The 24337-nt window shown below is 44.5% G+C and overlaps 1 protein-coding gene across 1 annotated transcript in view; it reads right to left on the bottom strand.

The window, feature by feature from the left end:
• Positions 1–23708: 23708 nt before the first annotated feature.
• The window catches only part of LOC130378211 (tumor suppressor candidate 3), a 151478-nt gene continuing 150849 nt past the window's right edge, over positions 23709–24337 (bottom strand). The window contains exon 10 of the mRNA XM_056585097.1: positions 23709–23893. Within this exon, the coding sequence (XP_056441072.1) occupies positions 23878–23893 (16 nt within the window). The 3' untranslated portion in view covers positions 23709–23877. The remainder of the gene's footprint in view (positions 23894–24337) is intronic.

Below are 24337 nucleotides of genomic sequence, written 5' to 3'. Positions count from 1 at the left end.
TCAGAATCACTTTTATTACATCTTATAGTACAGTACTCAAGAGTAAAAATCTTAGGCTTGGTTCCTCAACATTCACATAGCAGCAACAGTAAAAGATAAAATAAATAAGAATAAGAATAAGAAACCATATGAAAAGGAACAAAGTAAAAAATAAATAAATAAATAAGTAAGTAGCAGCATCAATAATACTAAAAAGTAACAACAGTCTGTTGTTGTGGTGTGCGTGTGGATGGTTGGGGGGTAGTGTGTTTTTCCAGGAGTCTGACTGCTTGGGGGAAAAAACTGCTTGTCATCCTCTGGGTTTTGGCCCTTAGGCTTTGGTACCGCCTCCCTGACGGCAGTAGCTCAAACAGTTTCTGGTTGGGGTGGCTGGGGTCCCCAATGATTCGGAGGGCCTTCCTGACACACCGGGCCTTGTAGGTTTCCTGGATGGAGGGAAGCTCACATCCGCTGATCCTCTCAGCTGTCCGCACTACCCTTTGCAGCATTTTGCGGCTTTGGGCAGTGCAGTTCCCGTACCAGGCAGTGATGCATCCAGTCAATATGCTCTCCGTTGTGCCTCTGAAGAAGGCCCCCAGGATCTTGGGCCCCATGCCAAACTTTTTCAGACGCCTAAGGTGAAATAGGCGCCGCTGTGCTTTTTTGTCCACAACAACACGGCGTGATTTATCAGTTTCAACATAGTCATCCCTCCACCACTATAGAGTGGTGGAGGGATGACTATGTTGGCCAACCCGAAAGTGATCGTCGCCCTGGGTTCCCTTGACAAAAAGCCAACGGGTTTTTCCATTGGATTTTGGATGGATGGAAAAATTAGCATCTTTGAAGCACCTCCTCAAAAACTGAATAAAACGAACCGTGCTCCAAAGAACGAAATGTAAACCAATGCATTCTGAATGGGAGTGTTTCTCCGATTCTTCTTGGGGTCTCTTATATATCAAAGAGGTTCTCAAAGGACGCATATACGCTTCAACCTGTGGCTCCAGCCATACAGGAAATGACTCAGCAAGTGCTCCATCTCGTTTCACCTCACCCAGCGGCTGGCTTGCAAGATTTTGGCCTGAGGTTCTTCCCAGACCTACACCCTAGCCATCATGCATATCTGAGAATCAGGCCTCTTTTTAATAATGACAAAAAGTTATTATTAACAACATAGGCAACATAAAATACCTAGGTATCACAATTTCCCCCAGGCTGTCAGAGCTATTCAACCTCAACTATGCCCCACTCATCAAGAAAATAGAAGATGATTATAAACGATGGAACAAGCTACCACTCACACTCATAGGCCGAATTGCTACAGTCAAAATGAAAACCCTCCCCCAGATTAATTACCTATTCTCAATGTTACCGACAACCCCAACAGACAATTGGTTAAAGAAATTAGACTCTCTCACCACCCACTTTTACTGGAAAGATAAAAAACCAAGGATAGCACTCTCAACACTCCAGAACTCAAAACACTTAAGGTACGGCCACACCAACCGCGTTGCTCGCGTTAGGGGCATTGAAAATCGGCATTTTTGCATAGGGAACCATTGGTCTAGGCGCGGTACACCCGTTGAAGCGTTGCGTTGGGGGCGTTAAGGCTGATTTATGCTCAGTTACGTAAGCTTAAGCGCAAGCGCAAGAGGCCCTTGCGCGACTTCTCACGTCTTGCGTGCGTCGGGCGATTTTTCTAGACTTGCGTCATTTTTTACGTAAGCTTTTACGCGAGCCGCCCAGCCTGCAAGGCTGTGATTGGTCTGCTGGTCTGGTTACTACTTCCTGTCTGGAGTATCACCCGGCAGGCTCATATACAAAATCATTAACGTGAAGTGAAGTTAACTTTGCTGCCAACACATTATTTCGTTTTAAAATGTAGAGAGATATGCACATTTATACAACCCCAATGATCAACAACTTCTTCACCCCTGTTCCTCTGTCTGTTGCCATCATTCACTGTGTATGGGGAGAACACGATCTGGCACATAAACAAACCAACGACTCCCACAGACAAAGACGTCATTCTTGAGGTCGTCTTCAACGAAAAACTTTCCTCCACATATTACTCCACCTACTGTTCTGGCGGTAAATTGCTTGGCAACACGCGCAACACGCGCAACCTAAAAGGGAGCATGAATTGCTTTGAGTACATTTTGCGCAACAACGTAACACCAACGCTGAAGCATGCAGCCGCCTTTAGGCGCGGCAGTTGCACGTAATTACGCACGTAAACGCAGTAACGCGCCCAACGCACCAACGCCCGGAGTTCAGAAAATTGAACTTTCAACGCTCCAACGCGTGACGCTTAGCCGCGGTAGCCAATCAGCGTGGAGCTTGACCCGACGTCACTGGCAGAGAGTAGTGAGCTTGCACAGAAGCATACGGCCGACATCTTTCTTTTTTCTTCTGGGTGGAAATAGTAACATAGTTACGCCATTAAATGCGTTTATGGAAACATTTCTAGCGAGAAATGTGAATTTTACTTTCATAATGTTCGTTCAGTGAATGTGAAGGATGTTTGGTTTGATAGTTATGACGAAGAGGGAACGCTCCGTTCACTTGCATGGACAATGGACTCATCTAGCTGCGTTGGCGCGTTGACGCGTTGGAGCGTTGAACCACCACACACTGGTCAAGCGTCAGGTTAGGCGCGGTACTCGCGGTTGGTGTGGCCGCACCATTAGGCGGACTGGAAGCACCCAATTTCATGCACTATTTTCTGCCAAATCAATTACAATACCTATATAAATGGACTCAACAACAGACATATTCCAACCCATGGCTCGATCTTGAACAAAAATTATGCTCCCCCAAATCAATCACAGACCTCCCCTTTCTACCACAGTCAATCAAAAAATTGGGCTTCTACCATAACATCACAATATCCACAACTCTGACAGCCTGGTGGAAAGCCAACAAAATCACCAAATCATCACTAGCACCGGCATACACCCATCTGGCACAACCCGGACTTCCGTCTGCACAATACACCGATCTATCTCCCCAAATGGCAGCAAAAGGGCATTACCCACCTCCATCACGTTTTTGAAAATCACGAATTCAAAGCAATAATCCAAAAATGTGGGATTGGGACAGACCAATTTCTCCACTACCAACAGCTTAAAGTCCTAATCAAATGCAAATTAAAATTAACAAACACCCTACAACCTTCCAAAACCAGCGAACAGTTACTGGACATACCCAACCCCCAAAAAACTTATATCAAAACTCTACAGAATCATCGCCACATCTAACCCCACAATAACGCTTCCGAAAAACAAATGGGAGGGCGACTTAACTCTGTCTCCCGACCCCGATTTCTGGACCCAAATCTGCAGAAACGTCTTCACTATAACCACCAACACTAACTTACAACTCATACAATATAAAACTATCCACAGATCACACATCACTCAGAGTGAAATGTTTAAAATGGGATTATCTGACACAGACACTTGCTCACAGTGCGCTTCGGGGAGCATTGACAGAGCCAAGTTGCTATTTCCATGCAACTTGGCTCTGTCAACCTGTTCACTCTCTCTGGAACACAGTAACTAACACACTATCTTCGGTCCTGGACTGCAGAGTCCCACTGTCTCCAGCACTCTGTCTTCTAGGAGACACCTCAGATTCCCCCTTCCCCTTAAAATACAAAACCCCAGTCCTTGTCTCTCTAGCTATCACCAAGAAAATAGTCTTTCAAAACTGGAAATCTAAATCATCTTGCCACTTCAACCATTGGACCAACTTAATCGCAGAATTCATCCTGACAGAAGAAACTGCTGCATATAAAAAGAACAATATCTCCGCCTTTAAAGAAATCTGGAATCCCCTCATAACATTTCTACAAATTCAACAGTTAAGGTAAGCCATGTACATTCGAAGCCCCCCCCCTCACCCCCCCTCTTCCCCTCCTAACTCTCTCTAGTTCCCCCCCCACACACACACGTTCCCTTTCCCCAAACAACACCTTATAGCTACACACTTGCATATACCTACCCTACACACATAGCACCATACTCCTCCTTTCAGACCACATCTACCACTCCACATTTCTCCACCATTTGTCTCTGTCTGCCTGTCTGACTGTGCGTCCCTGTGTCTGTCAGTATGTATGTTAAAGCTTGTTTCTGTGTTTTTCTTTCTTTGTGTCTGTAATTTTATTTTTTTTGTGTGTGTGTGTCTTGCGCACTTGGGTATATGGGTTCGGAGCCACTTCAATCTCCTTTTTTATCTTCTTTTTCATTATTATCATTATTATAATTATTATTACTCTCTCCTATTTCTTACTTTTGTAAATCAAATTTTGTTGAATAAAAATAAAGTTGTCCTCCGAAGAGGGGGTGGTGGTGGGATATAAAAATAAATAAATAAATAATGACAAAAAGTTATGAGAGAAATACACATTAACTTTTTGTTATCTCATAAGCGGCGTGGTGCCGGCTCCTTTTGACCTTTGACAAGTTCTAGATTTGAAACCACCTCCGAGGGTGGTTTCAGAAGTTTACGGTTTCGGTCAGCGGATTCGCCGGCTTCGTGTGGACAGAAGGCCGAACTGTACAAGACCTTTGCGGTTTCGCCACGAAATCAGCTTCGTGTGGACAGGGCCTAATAAAAGCGTTTTGCAAAATACCAGTCAGCTCTACCTTTATATCATCTCGCCACGATCTTGCTTCTTCTCCACATGCAGAGAGGTAATAATGCTGAGCATGTGCATAGCAAGTGCATTACTGTACGTTCTTTAAAAAAAAGTTTTTCAGAGTGGGTTTATCTCGAATTTAATGTGCCGATTAAAAGTTTTACTCAAAATCCATAGGTACAATTTGACACATCAATATTTCAGGGTTATGGAGTCATGATGTAAAAACCACCTCCCTGACAGTTCAGAGAAAGGCTTTGCTGGACTTTATTCACCGTGTTGAACAGGAACATTTCAATAATTGTAATAAATAAAAATACAAAACTATAGACACTCAAATAACAAAACAATATTGTGAAAACTGAACAAATTGAACATTCATCATTGCCTTCCTTGGGAGTTAGTATGAGTGTCAGTGTGTGCATGTGATTGATAGTGTGAGTCTGAGTGTGAGTATGAATGTGACTGTGCATGATTAATTGTGGATGTGTTATTTCTGCAAATTCATACATTTGGTGTTTTGAAGTAGTGGAGAGAGTAAACCCGCTGGCCCCTCAGTCTGCTCATCAGTTCTCCGACCTGCAGGGGAGATAGAGAGGCATCGTCATGCAGAACATATTGCGGCTATTATCAGACTCAGTTCAACAAGACCGGAGAAGCAATGCCAGGGCAGGAGGGGGGAGTGGGAGTTACCACACACACACACACACAAATTAAACAGATCTAAATCTCCCTAATCGTATACAGACTCTGACTTGCCCATTATGTCATGCCTACAGGCACATGCAGACGCACACACGCAAGCAAACAAACACAAACACACACACACACACTCAGGCAACCCAGTACTCGATTGGGCCGGGTTCCACTGATATACGACACTTTGAGCAGGGGTTAAAGCCATTGCAGGCAATTATTTAACAATCAACTTAAACAATCAAGGTGCTCGCAGTCTCTAGGGCCTCCGTGGGCCTCTGGCCTCTAGCCTCTCCCGGACACGAGCACTTCCTCCTTGCTCCCGTGCCGTGCTGTGCCGTGCTGCTGTCTGTCCTCGACCTCCCTTTAAGATGGCTCCTCTGCCACCGGCCAGGTGTCCACCAATCACCCTGATTGGGGAGGCGAAAGGGATGCTCTCGGTCGCCGGCTGGTGGGTGAGGGTGGTATACCCCGTCCTTCACGGTACCTCGGGCCTGTCCAGGCCGAGGTTTACGTGGCGGGATGCCACACTCCTCCACCCTTTGACCAAGCCTCAGGTAGACGAGGGACCCGCCCGGGCAGGTATCTCGACGGGGCCGGGTGTCTCCTGCGGCGGCGGCTGCGTCCCTCGCGGCGGCGGCGGCCGCGTCCCTTGCCGTGGCGGCGCCGGCCGCATCCCTTGCCGCGATGGCGGCCGCATCCCTTGCCGCGACGGCGGCCGCATCTCTCGCCGCGACGGCGGCCGCATCTCTCGCCGCGACGGCAGCCGCATCTCTCGCCGCGACGGCAACCGCATCTCTCGCCGCGACGGCAACCGCATCTCTCGCCGCGACGGCAACCGCATCTCTCGCCGCGACGGCAACCGCATCTCTCGCCGCGACGGCAACCGCATCTCTCCTGCCCCGGGACTCTAGTGCCGGGTCCCAAAACCGGCGGAAAATCGGGCAGTCCCTCATTACCAACGGGACCGGTAGCTGCGGAACAATCCCCGCCCGGATCGTGAACACTCCGTGTGGGGTGCGGACAACCACGTGGCACGTTGGGTACGTCCGGGTGTCCCCGTGGACGCAGGCCACCTCCATTGGTTCCCCTGCCTTCCCACCCGCCAGGTCGGGGCGAAGGAGGGTAACCACACTGCCGGTGTCCAGGAGGGCCTGCGTGTCCCGGTTCATCACCCGCGCCGGGATGGTCGGACTACCGGACGTTCCCTGCGCCCAGCATGTCGCCAGCAAGGGCGACGTCCCTTGCGGCGGCGGCGGCGTCCCTCACGGCGGCGGCGGCGTCCCTCGCGGTGGCGGCGGCGGCGGCGTCCCTCGCGGTGGCGGCAGCATCAGTCCCGTCTGGGTTCTGCATTCCGAACTGGTGGGGTCTTACCGGGGGTTCGTAGTGGGTTCTTCCGGTGCCTGTATTCTCCACCATGTGTGGCAACCCAGTACTCGATTGGGCCGGGTTCCACCGATATACGACACTTTGAGCAGGGGTTAAAGCCATTGCAGGCATTTATTTAACAATCAACTTAAACAATCAAGGAGCTCGCAGTCTCTAGGGCCTCCGTGGGCCTCTGGTCTCTAGCTTCTCCCGGACACGAGCACTTCCTCCTTGCTCCCGTGCCGTGCTGTGCCGTGTTGCTGTCTGTCCTCGACCTCCCTTTAAGATGGCTCCTCTGCCACCGGCCAGGTGTCCACCAATCACCCTGATTGGGGAGGCGAAAGGGATGCTCTCGGTCGCCGGCTGGTGGGTGGGGGTGGTATACCCCGTCCTTCACGGTACCTCGTGCCTGTCCAGGCCGAGGTTTACGTGGCGGGATGCCACAACACACACACACACACACACACACGCACAGACACTAATAAACATGACTGACAGGTGGTTGGCATAACGGTTGTCCTCTGACAGGAGTCTGAAACACAGGGATTACAAAGTGTTTCACATCGACATTCACGCTCACATCACAGCAGAGTAGAAACGGAATCGCGCTGGACCAAGGCAGACACACACTCACACACACATGTTTAAAGTCTACTGCCACGGAATGTTGTGTGTTTGTTCTGTGGGAAGGTGCAAAATAACACACACACACACACCAAGATAATGACTCATAACACACACACACACACACACACACACACACACACACACACACACACACACTGTTAGATCCGTCGACTATATCGCCTCACGGTCGGTGGGGAGACTCGCCCAGCGCTAACTATCATATTTTCCAGACACCTACCCCGCTTGCTTCGGCGTCCCACCCTTGAGAATAACCCTGGTCAGGGCTGTGGCTGCCGATAGCGTCTGTTGGATAGCTCTCCCCTGGGATGCATGCAGGATTGTTTAAGAGTTTGGATTAACTAACTCTAGGGATATGTTTCTTTGAACCTGACTAAGTAACCTCTAAGATCCACGATGCTTATGCTGATTCTGTTGACTGATCACAAAGCGCTATTCTAATCTTCTTCAAATAGATATTCACTAATTGATAGAAAAAGGATGGTTTGATTGTAGTTTTATTTGCAGGATTAATATTTGGAACATTGCAATAAGCAGATAAAAATATAAAAAAATAGTATTTTGGTATTGGATTCTACCGCTTCATATGGGATGGTGGTTCTAATGAACGAGGGAAAGAGAGAGAAAACTCGATCTTTTTTCACGGCCGAAAGTGTCTACTTATTTGGTCCCACAGCTGGTAGCCTTCATAGCCCTGCAGGGCTATGGTAGGAATCCTCCCTTCGTGGACCAGTAGATAAGGCTTGCTTCTAACGGGCTGCGGAGTATTTGGAGAGAGGTTATTTTCTTCAGATTTTCTGGGTCCTCGTCTTTTCCTCATTCTACTATTTTCTGGGTCTATGTCGTGGTCTTGGTCTTGGTTCTGGTCCTGGTCCATGGGTCTTTGTGGTCAGTTTCTATGTATTTATCCATGAAGTCCGGCATCCGGGTCTTTATCAATGAGGTCCGGCATCTGGGTCTCTATCCATGAAGTCCGGCATCTGGGTCTTTATCCATGAAGTCCAGGAGACGTCAGCGATGGAGTCCCCACACCGGGGGACTCTTCGTTTCTTCATTCGGCATGCCTTTTCATAGGGACTAATTTGATCTTGGCCAACTTCTACACGACCACTAATGACATCACATGAATCCAGCTGGTGTGTCCTCACATGAACCGTAAGTTGTCCTCAAGTAAACTCTAGCTGAGCAGTGAGTTGTCCTCAAATAAATTCTAGCTGAACCGTACATGAGCATAACAAGCAATACTTCATTTCGCCACCACAGGCATATAGTGCGTTCAAAACTCAGGGTGTGCCTGTAAGTTTCAAGTTTCACACACACCTAGATGGTCGACACAGTATTTTTATACCTTATTGTTTAACACATTTTATGCATTGGTTCTTATACAAGTGCTTTATCAAGTAAATATAAAACCTCCTTTGTATACATGTCTTAAGGACACGATGAATCAACCCTACTTGAAAACACACACACACACACACAGAAAAAGACGTACCCACACAGATAAAGAAACACACACACTGACACACACACACACAGATAAAGACACACACACACACACACACACAGATAAACACAAGCACACACACACATACAGACACACACACAGACACACACACACACACACACACACAGATAAAGACACACACACAGACACACATACTGTATGCACACACACACACACACACACACACACACACACACACAGATAAAGACACACACACAGACACACATACTGTATGCACACACACACACACACACACACACACACACACACACACACACACACACACACACACACAGATAAAGACAACGACACAAACGCACCGGTAAAGACACAAACACACACAGATAAAGACACACACACAAACACATCATACACATACACACACAGATAAAAACACACACACTGACACACATACTGTATACACACAGACACACACCTAGATAGAGACACACACATAGACACAAATGCACCGATAAAGACACACACACACACACACACACACACACACACACACACACACACACACGCACACACACACACACACACACACACACACACACACACACACACACACACACACACACACACACACACACAGACAGATAAACACACATACACAATTATACACACACACACACACACACACACACACACACACACACACACACACACACACACACACACACACACACACACACACACACACACACACAGATAAACACACTTACACACATTATACATACACACAGACACGTAGATGAAGACACACACAGTCTGGCCAACCTGCTCCTGATGCAACCTTGCTGCAAGATCAGAGCAGCTGGCCGGTGGCCATTAGCATGTTGTGGGCGAGCAGAAAGACGCTTGCGTTCAGACGAGATGAGCTCAGCAGGATGGCCGTGAAGCTCACACCGAGCAGAAAGATTGCGCTCAAGACAGTCAGACCAGGCGGACCGTGGGGCCACACTAGGAGCCAAGCGGTAAGAGAAGCAGTGTTGGCAGTAACGGCGATTAAGTATAACGGCGTTACTAACAGAGTTCTTTTTCAGCAACGGAGTAATCTAATTAATTACTTTTGTCATCGTTGCAACGCCGTTATCGTTACTGATAATGTAAAGTGGCGCGTTACTACAATTTGGTTGAATGAAGCGTGCAGTGTCATATTACCCCCCAGCTGCGTGGAGAGAGCAGGGGCGTGGGGATGATGACACCGTTGCAAACGCGATGATGATCGGCTGGGTGGGCGGATGCCCTGCTCACGCTGTCTCAGTGGCTGTTTCCCAAAGTGTAGCCTGCAGCCTTGCTAGGACGCGTCCTTGCTAGTCGCGTCCTATGGAGATGAGACTAGAGTGCTAGCTCGAGTGCTTCCTAGCATTTGTAACGTTCAGACTTTGGAACGACTTGGTAGTGTGGAAGCGCTTCCGCTTTTTAATACTGCGTGTCCGCTTGTAAACACATGTGCGCTTATGAATAAAACATGGCAGCAATCAAGCTGATCGATATTTATTTGACTTTTGTCTGTTATGAATGCGGTCATGTCTCCTTCGCATGGAGCCTCTTTGGGGAAGTCACAAAAGCTTTGTTGCGGTTGATCGAATCGTCTTTATTAAAAGGAAAATCCATTCAATTTTTATAAAACTAAGTGAAATTGTCTGAGAACTTAATTCATGCATCACATTTACAGTACGGTTGATTACTATTATGCAGGGGAAAAAAGACAAAGAAAGAGATGATAAACATGTATTTATTTGGATATATTATTTAACTGATTTTCATTTATTCATCTATGCCTACAATCTACCAGTGCTTTGAACACATAAGTATATAATATAAAATACAATTATATACGTTCATTAAAAATTACAAACATTGCAATTGATCGGTTGTGCATTAATTTTACAACATTGGATAGTGGCACTATCCCTTCCACCGGTAAACAAATGTTTGTGCGCCACCCTAAGGCACACAAAAGCCTCCGTTTGCTGGGCTGACCCGAAAAAAAACGATTCAACACAAACATAAATAGGTATACATAAATAATGTAATCTTGTGAGCGAGTAAATTGACATTGGTGACAGTGGTGTTTAACACCAGCTACGTCCAAGCAAAATATAGCAACGTATCATTAAGTTGCAAAAACGTTTGAAAAGTGGCACAGGTCTTTAGGCTTGATTATTTGCATTAACATGATGAATCTATAAAAAGCAATACGGCACAAAATATTTCTGAAAGCTAATATAACCTCGCTATTTGAACGTGTACTGCTCTGCCATTTTCAAGAACCCGCCCAGTGAACGCAGAGGATTGTGGGTAGTTTTGGCTCGTCTAGGATGCAGCGATGCATCCTCGAAAAATCTCGGAATTCTCAAAAACAAAGGACGCAAAAATGGCGCGGCTTTCGAGTGTCCTCAACATTGGAACAGTGCTTGTCGGCGTTCTATGACGTAGCGTCCTTAAAAGGGCGGCCGTTGAGCATGCTTCCTTGACATTGGGAAACAGCCACTGCACGCTCTGACTACAGCTCAAGACAGCGACAATGGCGACGAGCCAGGGAAATTCGAAAGTAGCGTTCAATAACCTGAAGTACCGGCACTACTTCTCACTCTTGGAAATTAAAGGCAATAATGTTTATGTATCATGCACGCTATGCCCAGGGAAAAAAAACTTTATCCACGCCTGCCTCAAGTAACTAAAATCTCATAAAGCACCTTATATCAACCCATGCTAATATGACACTTGTTGCTGATGCAGCTGCTAACCCAACCCCAAGCCCAAATGCAGCTAGCGTGAGCTCCAGAGAAGGAAACGGGACACTCTTAAACAAACAATGCTCGATTTTTCGGGTCAGCATCAGCAACAGGTGACCAAGGCCGAGCTGAACACACTGATTGCAGGGTATGTTGTTGGAAACATGCTACCCCTGTCCACTGTGGAGTCTAAGTCATTCAGAGCTATCCTTGCTAAAATACCAATACGAGGAGGAGGACAGGGGGTTGCCCCATGCCGAAACACTTTTGCTAAATACCTCGACAGTGAATACGAAAAAAATAATATTGAGCTCAAAAAGTCATTGGAGGAATTAGAGTACATTTCAACTACAGCAGACATCTGGACTGCCCACAATAAAAGTTACATGGGTGTGACAGCACATTGGATCGATCCAAATAACATGGAATGAGAGAAAGCAGCTCTTGCCTGCAGACGTTTTAAGGGGCATCATACTCATGACGCCATTGCAGTTGAGCTTGACAATATACACTCACACATATGGGATAACACACAAAATCACAGCAACAGTGACTGATAATGGCTCTAATTTCGTTAAAGCATAAGAGGTACCAGCCACTTGAGAGTGATCCTGAAGATGATGAAGATGAGGTGACATTTACAGACATTAATGATGCTCTACATGCAACTGCTGATGATGCTGATGTTGTGATCACTTTGCCCCCCCACAAGAGATCTGCATCACACACACTAAATTTGATTTCATGCACAGATGTTGACAAATGGCTGCTGTCGCAACCTGCATCAAAGGCTGTTACTGCCCTATGGAACAAGACTAGTCGATCATCTTTGGCTACTGAAACAGTTGATGAGTTGGTGTCAAAAAAGCTGCTTGTACCTTGTACAACACGATGGAATTCCTTCTATGATGCCCTGGCTCGAATCTGTGGAATATCCATGGCAGACCTTAACACCATCTCCTCCAAATTAGGACTGACAGCGATAACAGAAAGGGAACGCCAGTTTTTAAAGGAGTACTGTACTGCGATGTAGCCCCTTACAGTTGCTTTAGATATACTTCAGGGAGAAGACAACTGTTTTCATGGTACACTCCTACCAACGATGGAGACATTAATGCTGAAGACAGAAGCCCTTAAAAGTGGCCTGCAAATACTGAGGGACCTTCCTGACGCCATAGTCAAAGTAAGAACCCATGAATTGAATACTTTTTATTTATTAAGTGAACATTGCTGTAGTACTCATAATAATAAATACTACTAATTATAATAATAATAATAATAATAATAATAATAATAATAATAATAATAATAATAACACTGATTTGTGTGGATACATACATTTAATGTGATTATTTTTTATAATTTCAAAACCAGATTTGCTGATGTCCTGGGAAATGAAGAGGCGATACTTGCTGCCGTAACTCTTCCAAAATTCAAACTTCGCTGGCTGCGGTCACAGGAGTTAAAGAATAAGGCTAGGGCAAGTTTGCTGGCAGAGTGCCGTAAAATTGTCCATGAAGAACCACAGCCAGGTACCAGCAGCAAATCTTCACATCACACAGATTCAGCCAAAGAGAGCGATTTCTTTGCTTTTGAGGAGGATGAAGAGGACACCTCCTCTTCAGCAGAAAAACAAGTGGCAGACTATATTAGATCTTCAGCGCAAAACTTAAACTCTCTGTGTGGATTTCCTCTCATCAAGAAAATTGCACTACGTTACAATGCTGCTACTCCATCTAGTGCACCTGTTGAGAGACTGTTCAGCCTGGGCAAACTTGTTTTCTCTCCGAAGAGGAACAGGCTGTCAGACAAAAGATTTGAAAAGCTTCTCCTCCTACGTTAAAACCACTGGTTTAATCGTTAGATGAGATCATGAGAGGAGTATTTCAGTATAGATAGATTAAGGTGTGAATAGCTGAATATTATTTCTTTTTAACATTTCATTTTGTCACTGAATATTTAAGAGTTGGATAGTGTTATGTTTATTGTGCAATGGTATACAGGTACAGAGAATTGCACTACTTAAAGGTCAAGTTTTCCTTTGTTTCATTTTTACCCAAGTTTACTTTTTTGGGTATTTGGTTTTGTACTTGAATGCAAAGTGTGTGAATATTATTTTATTTTCAATATTTAATTTTGTTACTCTACTGAATATTTAAGAGTTGGATAGTGTTCTGTTTATTGTGCAATGGTATACAAGTAGCCTACAGAGAATTGCACTACTTAATGGTCAGATTTTCCGTTGTTTCTTTTTACCCAAGTTTACATTTGCACTTGAATTTTATTTTCAATATTTTTTTTTATGTTTTAATTCTATGCATCATATGGCAGACTGCAATCTATTGAGTTCAAATAAATACCAAATGTTCTAAAATACTGTATATAGTGTTTTTATTCTTCAATCAGTTAATATAAACATCTTTGACGTTAAAGATGTTACAGAACGTAACAGCGTTATAAAACATGAAAAATAACGCCACTTTGCTGAGTAACTAATTACTTTAACAATGTGGTAACTGAGTTACTAACTCAATTACTTTTTGGGAGAAGTAATTTGTAACTGTAACTAATTACTTTTAAAAGTAACTTAACCAACACTGAAGAGGAGCGTGCAGTGGCTTAAACAGCCCCCACACACTGTACCATGTGAAGACCCCATCATGCCCCGCTGGCCCCCCGGTAAAGCGCAAAACATAAAGCTAATGTTTTGCTTTCTCAACTAGATAAATGGATATCAGACGATGATTTCCTGTCTAACTTTAAGACTGTGCTGCAGAAACACACAAAACCAAACTAGTCACACAGGCAGACCAAATTAAGAGTTGAACCATTACAACGATAAGACCCTTAACCGGACGTTATGTCTTGTATGTCTCCGTCACTAGAAAGCTGTCATAAAAGGGCGATTGTTGAGATGATTGTTGACCAGCCTTATAAGGACAATGGCTGGTGTTGTCTCATCTACTTTTATCTGCATTAACCCTGTGTGCATTCTGGTTTTATATCATTCCTCCACAAGTCAGGGCAGTGTCTGTGGCCCTGCAGGGGTCACAGGATTCAGCCCACTTTGCTCCACTTGGGAAGACTTAGCTAGTACTGCAGTTTTGTCCCTTTGCCTCGTTTAATAACTTAATATAATAAATAATGTATATTCTTTCTTTCTCCATTACATTTGCAGTGCGGTTGATCCATGCATTTCCCTAGAATGAAAATACATTGAAGAAATGGAGTCAGGCAGATTTTGCATATTGTTTGTTATTTTTGATTAGGTCATAAATGGAAGCGACACACCTTTAGGGGCCCCTCGTCCTACTCTATGCAGGTTCCACAAACTACTTTATGTATGCAGAACATAACCCATGTTGGGAAACCGTTGTGGCTGTAGATTGGGGCGACGGTATGCTTTTATAATATTTTATAACATTCTAGGAACTGTGGTGCAGAAGATAGAAATATTAAGACAGATAATGTGTCAACATGCCAGAAGAGATCAGGGGCCGTATTCACAAAGGATCTTAGGACTAAAAGTAGGGCCTAACTGGCGAATTTGGGAGTAACTCCTAAAAATAATTGGCGCGTCAATCTTAAATTTAGGACTCCTACCTTTTTTCACTAAGAGCAATTCACAAAGTATTTTAGGCCTAAAAGTAGCACCTAAGTCTAGGAGAGCTTAAAAGTCCTCAAGAGGACTCCTAACTCAGTAAGACCTATTCACAAAGAATCGTAAAATGGCTGCTAGACTAAATGTTTTGGAGACAATGGAAGACTATGAGGTAATGAAAAGATATAGGCTAAATCGTGAGGGTATTCAACTTGTTGTGGAGTTAGTGCGGGATGCAATAACATCCCCGACTAACAGGAATAATCTGATTAGTCCCGAAATAAAATGTTTGGCAACACTACGTTATTTAGCAACAGGGTAAATGCAACTTTGCAATACCGATGCTTTAGGAATATCGTAACCAACAGTCAGCCATGCCATAAACCAAACTATCAAAGCGCTCTCTAGACCACATATCATCCAACAGTTTATCCGGTTTCCTTTGGACATTCAACAATTACACAGGATCAAAGCCAACTTCATGGCAATTGCAGGTACACTGTTAAAACGAAAACTTAAAATTGTTGGTCTCATTATGATTTCTGAGTAAAATGAATATAAAACATTAAAGGCCCACTATGCAACTTTTTTAGCAAAAATTACATTAAGTATGCAGGTTGAGAGTTATGCTGATGGTTCTGCATCCATTTCTGGGTCGATTGGTGGGTGTGTCATTTACCCATGTCGCCTCTCCAGTGAAAAAGCGCATATGCAACTTGATCTGTTCGGACCGAGCCAATCCGGATGTGACGCAGCGGAAGTATCCTCGAAAATGTAGTCAGATTGTAGTTTCGAAAATGCTTTACGGCACAGACACACACCCAAACATGGCACCGGCTAGATATAAACAGCCAGTTGCGAGGCAATTGTTGCATTCATCATGGATCAATCGACTGATAAGGGACCCAAGAGGCGACTGTCGTTGGAACAAAAGAAGAATGGACCAGAAAAGAGATCAGACACGAGTGAAAGGGGAACTATGCAACTTTTTTGGCTTGATTTACCTTAATATAACAGGCTAGGAGTCATTGCGATGGTTCCATTATACATTTTTGTTCGATTGTTCGTTGTTTCAACTCCCCCTTGCGCATCTTGGCGGAGAAAATGAATATGTTTCTGCCGGCAACCCGCCGCCCACTCTCGCGGGAGTCTCGGGTCTCGCGAAGTAACGAATTGCTTTGCGGCACAGACCCCCAAACACGGAACCGGCTCGATATAAACACAAGTAACTAAGGGATTGTTACATTCATCATAGATCAGCCGACTAAAAAGAGACAGAGAAACCCAATGTCGGAGGAACAGAAGAAGAGAAAAGGGAGACTGACCGACAGAGAGGCCAGACACGAGTAAACGTTGGGCAAGATTTTCAGGAATAGCGTGAACTGAAAGAAAAAGAAGACTTCAAATCAGACTCCGACTTGGTCGTGTTGCTTTTGAAATTGAAAGTACCCTTGGGTGAACTTTGTCCTCGTGGTATTCTTGATGTTGATAGTCTCTGTACAAATGTGTTTGCTCAACCATTTTGTTGTGAGCCCTGTAAAAATTGTTTTCTCGACCGTTTTGTTGTGAGCCCTGTATGTTTCTAGCTTGCTTGGTTGCAACCATGTAAACACCTTTGTTTCCATTGGTGTTTTGCTGTTCGTCTGTCTCGTCCCCCAGATACAAACTGAATCCCCGAATCCAGGTTCTTGTTTATTTAGATTATTATGTTGGCCAACACTCTCACACTGATTGTTCTGTTCAACCTAAGATAAAACAATTATAATCTAGGATATAAATTCTCCCCGTCAACTATAAAAAGGATGGCTTTATGTTTATTGCAATACAAATACACCATTTAAAAAATGTATAACCTTGCCTACACTTTATGAACATTTACTTCGGACATGGCTCCACGCATTCGCCGGGTTCTTTGAAAACAAATGCACATGGCTCGCGTAGAAGTGCATGGGGAAGGTTCGTCAACGAGTTGTTACGACAGTGTTGTAAAATATCTACTACGAAGCTGTAGGGGGCGCTGTGTAGAGAAATGTGCGTGCCAAAACCAAAAAAACAGCGAAGAAATTCCCGAAGTTGCATAGTGGGCCTTTAAGTATTCATGTCAACTGTGCAATGCAATTTAGTCCAACCAACAATGTTGAGTTTTGGGTCAAGAGTTGGGCTCACTGTAGTCTCTTTGTTAGCAAGACACACGGGTTTAAGTCGGGACTCTCTAAATCGACGCCACTTCGACCTGGGCGGGACTTTACGTCCTACGTCACTCGCTATGGGTGTGCATGTGTGCGCGTAGCCGTCACTCGCGATGGGTGTGCATGTGAGAAAGGTTTTGGCTTTTAGTGTCTATGGGTTGGTAATAACGGTTCTGATGATTTTTCTGATGGAAAAGTGGTCTTTTATTTCCATAATCTTTGTTCAGTGAACGCATAAACCCGTTTGTTAGTTAGCAGTTAAACAAAATGCGATCTCTTTGTTTACAGTTACCAACGACCAACGTTTAAAGACTGATGATTGGGGGTTCGATTCCCTAGTGATGCAAGGTTTTTTCTTTCATTTTGGACTGCACACACATCGCGAGTGACGGATACTCGCACAATGTACACACATCACTGTCTTTACAATTTCTAGGCAACCGAAGTTTGAAGATTCTCAAGTGGTTAACTCTTGAACTAAGACCTGATGGGTTAGTGGTCAGAGAACAACTCATTGTTACTGGGGTTAAGGTTAGGGTAACGGTAAGGGTAAGACACAAAGTGTTTTTGCAACACAATATTTCTTACAATAACAAAGTTCAAAGTTTTGATGACTCCAGTAGGAAACTTAAGATACCTAGAGAAATGCCTGAGTGCTCACAAAACATCAACAAGTCAGCAGTGTGGTACAGGGTGATCATTTCTGATATACAGTACAAAAGCTGAAACTATTTAGCCAGGAGTGGGAAAGATGCAGACGCAGACGTGGGAAGCAATAAGACACACCAACACACAGTTGCCTGTTGCAAAGTGGTTCAGAGTTTAATATAAATAGTTAGGGTTAGCTGGTATGGCGTTATCTGGTATGGATATAGTCTAATGTTAGCTTAGTTCGTGTTGTTTCGTCATGTCATTTGTAGAAATATAGCCTATCATCACAGACTGTAGGAATGTCACCCACCCTCCATCGCGTACGACACTGACGCTCGTAATCCTGTAGTGCAAGTGAGTTCGTGCACAGATCCCTGAGACAAACGGCTACGCGCACACATGCACACCCATAGCGAGTGACGTAGGACGTAAGGGTGCGTTCGAGTATTCTCTGCGAACCGACTCGGATCTCGGATCTGATGCCACGCCCACGCTTCAAGCGTTTTATTATTTCGCTCGGTCGTTGGAGGAAAACATGGACGCCACCCGGAAAGCTGTTGTCGCGGTAGCATTGGCAGAGGACCAGGCGATCCAATATAAGTAGGCTATAGGCCATAGTCAAGTCAAGTCAAGTTTATTTATATAGCACATTTAAAACAACAGTAGTTGACCAAAGTGCTGTACACAAATACAATATATTGGTGTACATAGGCAGAGATACGGACGCAGTAAGGTATTGCAGTAATACGAGTGATTGAAATTACCATGTAAACCACCAAAGTGGTCCAAGCACAATGAAAACAGTTCATACTTCAAGTCACAATGGGCGCAGCCATCTTGAATTCTGTCTCGGAATTTCACTCGGTCACCACTGAGTTCAACCGAGATGGCGAGATCGCCGTCCGAGGAAAAGGGGCGTGTTTGTGCGTGTCGCTAGGCAACGTCCTTGGACCTCCGAGACGGATGGATATTAAAACGCACCACTCTGTCTGAGGCTGGGCCAACTACGGTGCACATGCGCATTTCGACACTACCCCCCGGGGAGTCTGGGTATTCGTGATGCCGGTTGGGAAAAAGTGGTTTATTGCCTTTTGTCAATTTGTTTCTGTTAGGTTAAGTTGGGTTAACGGGTTTGGGGTCTTTATTGTTTGTGTGTTGTTTATTGTGCGTAGTGTTGCCGCCACCGTTACCGAGACTTGCATGTCCGTTGGTTGGGTGTGCGGTGCGCTATGTGTTGCGGGTGTGTGTTAAATAAAGGCAGCTCTCGGGATCGTGCGGTGTATGAGGCACGAGAGTTGCGTCGCCGTTTAACCTGTGCTCCCGTCTCGTGCAGAACAAGTTTGACCATAATGTCAAACTTGTTCTGCACTTTGGTTTGCTGCATTTAGACAGCGATTCTCTGCTGCTGAACTAGCTACAAGTTGCTTGTTCTATTGCTGTCTGGCATTCAGAAATGTAAAATGGAAGTTTCAAATTATTAATTTTAATAAAGTGAACTTAAAACTCGTTTTGCATTCTTTGAAATGTTTTTTTTTTTAAATAATATTAACCTGAATTTGAAATATTAAGTTAACGTCCCTGACTTATTTTTTTGAGTTTGTAAAATATAAAAATCTTAGTTGGTATAACTCTAACTTTCAAGTTTTTCTAAAGAAGAAAATGACCTTTTTGATGGGCTCAAAACTCAAAAATTGATTGCAGTAAGTTGCCTTGCAATTTTGAGTTTGCTCAACTTTTTATTTTTTACTGTGTAGGCCTTCAGTACAATACAGGCTACAATATAGGAGTTGCTTAAAGTGCCCAACTAAAACTCTACAAAGAACAGATTATTTGTATGTAAAAAAAATAAATGAACGCACAGAGGATCGTATCATTCAACGAAACATAAAAAGGTAACTCTCCTTCTCCGAGAATTGAAAGGCGTGACATTACCCTAATTACTCACATAGGCCTATTAGTTCGTCTTCAGTTAATTAAGTAATCACGTTTGCATACACACACCAAGAGAAAACAATGACAAGTATTTGATTGACGTAGGTTAGGGCAGATTCCAGACTCAGATTTCCACAAAAAGTAGCTAGACTATATCATAATATATGTCAACATTATTAGCGTTTTTATTATATTAAAGTTCATTTTACATTCCTATTAAGTTTTTGTTGGTATTTATAGCACAAAATGCCTCCACCATGAAGTAAAGACTGCATCTGCTCTGGGGTATCCTAGAAATCAGAGTATTTCCGGTTTCCAAGCAGTTTAAAACGAGTCAGTTAGGAATCAGCTGATCCTGTACGAGTCGTTACACAGCAATCACGTTCAACCTCGTGCGCAGCTGCGTGTTACACTCTAAAACCTCTGTTTTAAGGAGTATGGTTTTAAAGCGCAGCACAGCTAGCGCAATGCTAACTGACAGAGCAATCGGCCCATCGTATTGACTCTTTGACGCCTTTTATTTGTTGAATCCATAATTATTATTGTTTACTGTTTTCCTCCATTTATGTTAGAGCACACAAACATACACAAAATGTTGTGGAGAGAGGAATTGGGCAGATGGAATGAAATGTCCTCCACGGCGAAATACGCCGCGGCCTCACCCCAGAGAGGGCAAGCACAGCCATCAATGTATGTGCCATTCTACACAACCTCTGCAAGCGGAGGAACGTTCCACAGCCGACGATGAAGAGGACGATGACCACGATGATGATGATGGCGATCAACATGACAATGAATTTGTCTGTGTGGAACCGAGTGGAGCGGTTCCACACCGCGGTTCCACACCGCCAAGGCAAGGATGCCCGCTGGGCGCCTCCCTAGGGAGGTGTTTCAGGCACGTCCAGTGGGGAGGAGACCTTGGGGAAGACCCAGGACTAGGTGGAGAGATTATATCTCAACACTGGCCTGGGGCCCCCTGCTTGAGCTGCTCCCCCCGCGACCCGACCCCGGATAAGCGGACGAAGATGAGATGAGATGAGATGAACCGAGTGGACTGGCATTTAGGGATCACTTTGTGAATACACATTTTAGGTAAACACCTTGGCACAAATCAGTCAACACACATTTATGTAGTTCATAACATTTATTTTCTTTACATTTTTCAATTTTACGTGTTAATATTGTTTGCTTTCTCTCTCTCTCTCTCTCTCTTGAACGTGCAGGCTACAACGTCATTATCGTGGTCTGCACAAACTTGTCACCATGCGTGTATTGTGCTAACTGCACTATAACTACTTAATAGGAATTAATTTCTAGCCTAGGCTATTTCCTTGTTTTTCTGTGATTTAGTGTGCTTGTCTAAACAACCAATCACCGCACTGACCGCTTCTAAACTCGTGCACGTGAATCGACGTAATCCATAGCAACGGCGCGTCCCTCTTAGTTCACTCCTGGTGATTCATCCTTAGTAAGAGTAGGTCTCAGCGGCTTTGTGAATAACTTTTAAGAAAAAAGTCCTACGTAAAATTGTTTTAGCGCGAGTTAGGAGCACTCCTAGCGGTAAGATAAAGTGCTTTGTGAATACGGCCCCTGGACATTAGAGGAAAGATAAGTGGACATAGTGAAAAGGTTACATCAGCAGATGGACTGAGAGGCAGAGATATTTAACTATCTAGCGTTTTCCCTCATGTTCTTCTTCTCACGCTTTAATAAACTCTTTCCATTTTCTCTAATACATTTGTTTCCTGTTGTATGACCATATATGGCTGTAATGGGAGTACATGTATGCTAATGAGCTCATAGGGCTCAGGCCTTTGTCAAACAGCCTGTATGCAGGGGGAAATGGCATCCCAGTGTTTTTAGGACAAGCCTAAGCAGGCTTGCAGAATCCCAAATGTCATGTGTAGGATAGGATTTATGACTTTTCTACAAACTGCAGCGTTCGGCTGATGGCTGGTTGAAGCAGCCTCACCTGGCCGTGTCTGGTCTCTGGTACCGGGTGAGGCTGCACACCTGTTGCACATTGAGTAATCAGTGTACAACAGGTTGAACCGGCCATCTCCACACACACTCGGGGAGATCTCCTGCATGGCAACATGGAGCACCAGGTCATGTATCATTATCTATAAACCTTTAAAATTAACCAGCTTCAACACCACCACCCTGTGTCCTTGTCTGGAGGAGCCTTTAAAAGCCACCTAGGTGGTGTGTAGCACTAGCTTTGTTACATATTCATAAGAATATTTTTGTTAATCCCATGAAAATAAAATGGTAAAATATCTGTTAGACTGTTCCCTAGAAAGAGGACCTCATAACTCCATAGGGAGGGTCTTCCTCCATTGAGACAATGTTGCACACCCACAGGTTTTACAGGAGCCCAGAACGGACAGACCCCTCTAGAGAGGACGCAGTTTATCATTGGGTCTTCATCACACTCTTATAAGCTTTGACCTATAGGTTTCCACCCTAAAGACAACATCAATCATCTTTGGACACTTGGCTTCTCCCCGCTGTCGTAGACCATGACATCATCTGGGAAGTACCTTGAGGCACCTTGAGACCGGTTCTAAGGAGGTTCTGAGGGGTCTCTGGGTTCCTAGAGGCACCTTGAGGCCGGTTCTAAGCTCTTTCCTTAAACTAGGACTCAGCTCTTTACTTAAACTAGGGCTAATCTCTTTCCTTAAACAAGCGGTCGGCTCTTACCATTAAACTAGGGGTTGGCTCTTTTCATTAAACATTCATCCTTAGTTGATGCATGTCCATGAATGTGTTTGAACTTTCTCCAGAGCGTTTCTCAGCCCGGTCCGGACCTGTGCCCGGGGGCTGCTGTTCCCCATCAGGGGTTCTCTCATGGCTTCATCTAAACATCAGATTTAGCAGCTACAGTGATACCCATGGAGGGGGATCCCGCTGAGCCCACTGCGGCCCGCTCGGCCGTGCTCGGCTGTAACATCAGTCCCATCAGGAAACATGATCGCTGGATTACATGTACTCAGGCCCACCCTTCTATACTGAGTTTGAGCGGCTGCTCAGCCAGTCAGTGGATCCATTACATGAAGGAGGAGGGGAGAGGAGAAGAACCGGTGAGGAGTCACGGCGTCCTGAGATCCCACTGCATTAACGCAAGGTTTCTGCACCTATTTAAAAACGGATCCTATTTACTTAAAATAGGATCCGTTTTTAAAAAATAAGCATTTCAAATGGTTCTTAAACCGACAACAGCCCTTGCTATTACAGGGCCCCATCCATATCTATTACAGACCAAACCCCTATCTATTATAGAACATACCCAAAGCTATAACAGATTACACCCCTATCTATGACAGACCACACCCCTAGCTATTACAGACCAAACCCTTAGCTATTAGGGACCCCACCCCTAGTTATTCAAGGCCACACCCCTTGCTATTACAGGCCACACCTCTAGCTATTGGATGACATAGCTTCTCCTTTTCCTCCAGCTTTGCGCGGGGTGGTCTCCCTGACCAACAAGCCTGTATCAGCAGTGACGAACAGCAGACAGAGCAGTCTGTAAACACAGCCCAACATGGTATCTCTGCTGCATTCAAGCTGCTCAGATGTAATCAGTAGCCCGCTATCCAGGTCCTTCAACCGGGAAGAATCGTTTGGTTTGCATTTATGTTAAGGGCATCATAAAGACACATTCACACACTGCATAAACACTATTCAGAGCGCTAGACGTAGCCATACTTTGGAGATCGTTACGTTATCAAGAACATTGGAAGTAGGAGACAAGGCGCTTCTTTACTCAGTGTAAACAGACAGAATAATTTATTTCAGTTTCAGTTCGGAGTTTGGACATGACAGCAACAGTTGATGAAAACACTATGCAGTCTACACAACAGAAATGTGCTTCCTCCTCTTCAAGTTCCTCCTCCCCTCCACGCTTTCTTCTCTCACTTAATGAGGAAGCTGAAAGAGAGAGAGAGAGAGAGAGAGAGAGAGAGAGAGAGAGAGAGCAACTTTATTTATATAGCACTTTTCATACACAAGGCAGACCCAAAGTGCTTCACATATAAACATTGTCATACAATAAAATAAAATAATATGTAAGTAAAAGAAAAACATATGCAAAAAATAGAAGTTAATAGCAACGCAAGCATAGCAACCTCTGTCATTTTGTCGCTGTCACATACAATAAAAACGAAAAAAAGGATTGACCCCCTCCAACCAACAAGATGTGTGTGTGTGTGTGTGTGTGTGCGTTGAGCTTCGTCTGAGCAGCAGCATTTGCTTTGTCCCAGAGGTAAGCTTCTCGGACCCTCACCGTAATGCTACGGTGTGATAAGTTCATACACAACATCAATCATTATTAGGCTCATCACGGTGCTAGCTTGAAAACTTTCCCAGCGCTGC

Source organism: Gadus chalcogrammus, chromosome 3, assembly GCF_026213295.1.
Source record: "Gadus chalcogrammus isolate NIFS_2021 chromosome 3, NIFS_Gcha_1.0, whole genome shotgun sequence".
In the NCBI taxonomy this organism is placed as follows: Eukaryota; Metazoa; Chordata; class Actinopteri; order Gadiformes; family Gadidae; genus Gadus; species Gadus chalcogrammus.
Note: the sequence above shows the minus strand (reverse complement) of the source record. Positions and strands in the feature narration are given on the sequence as shown.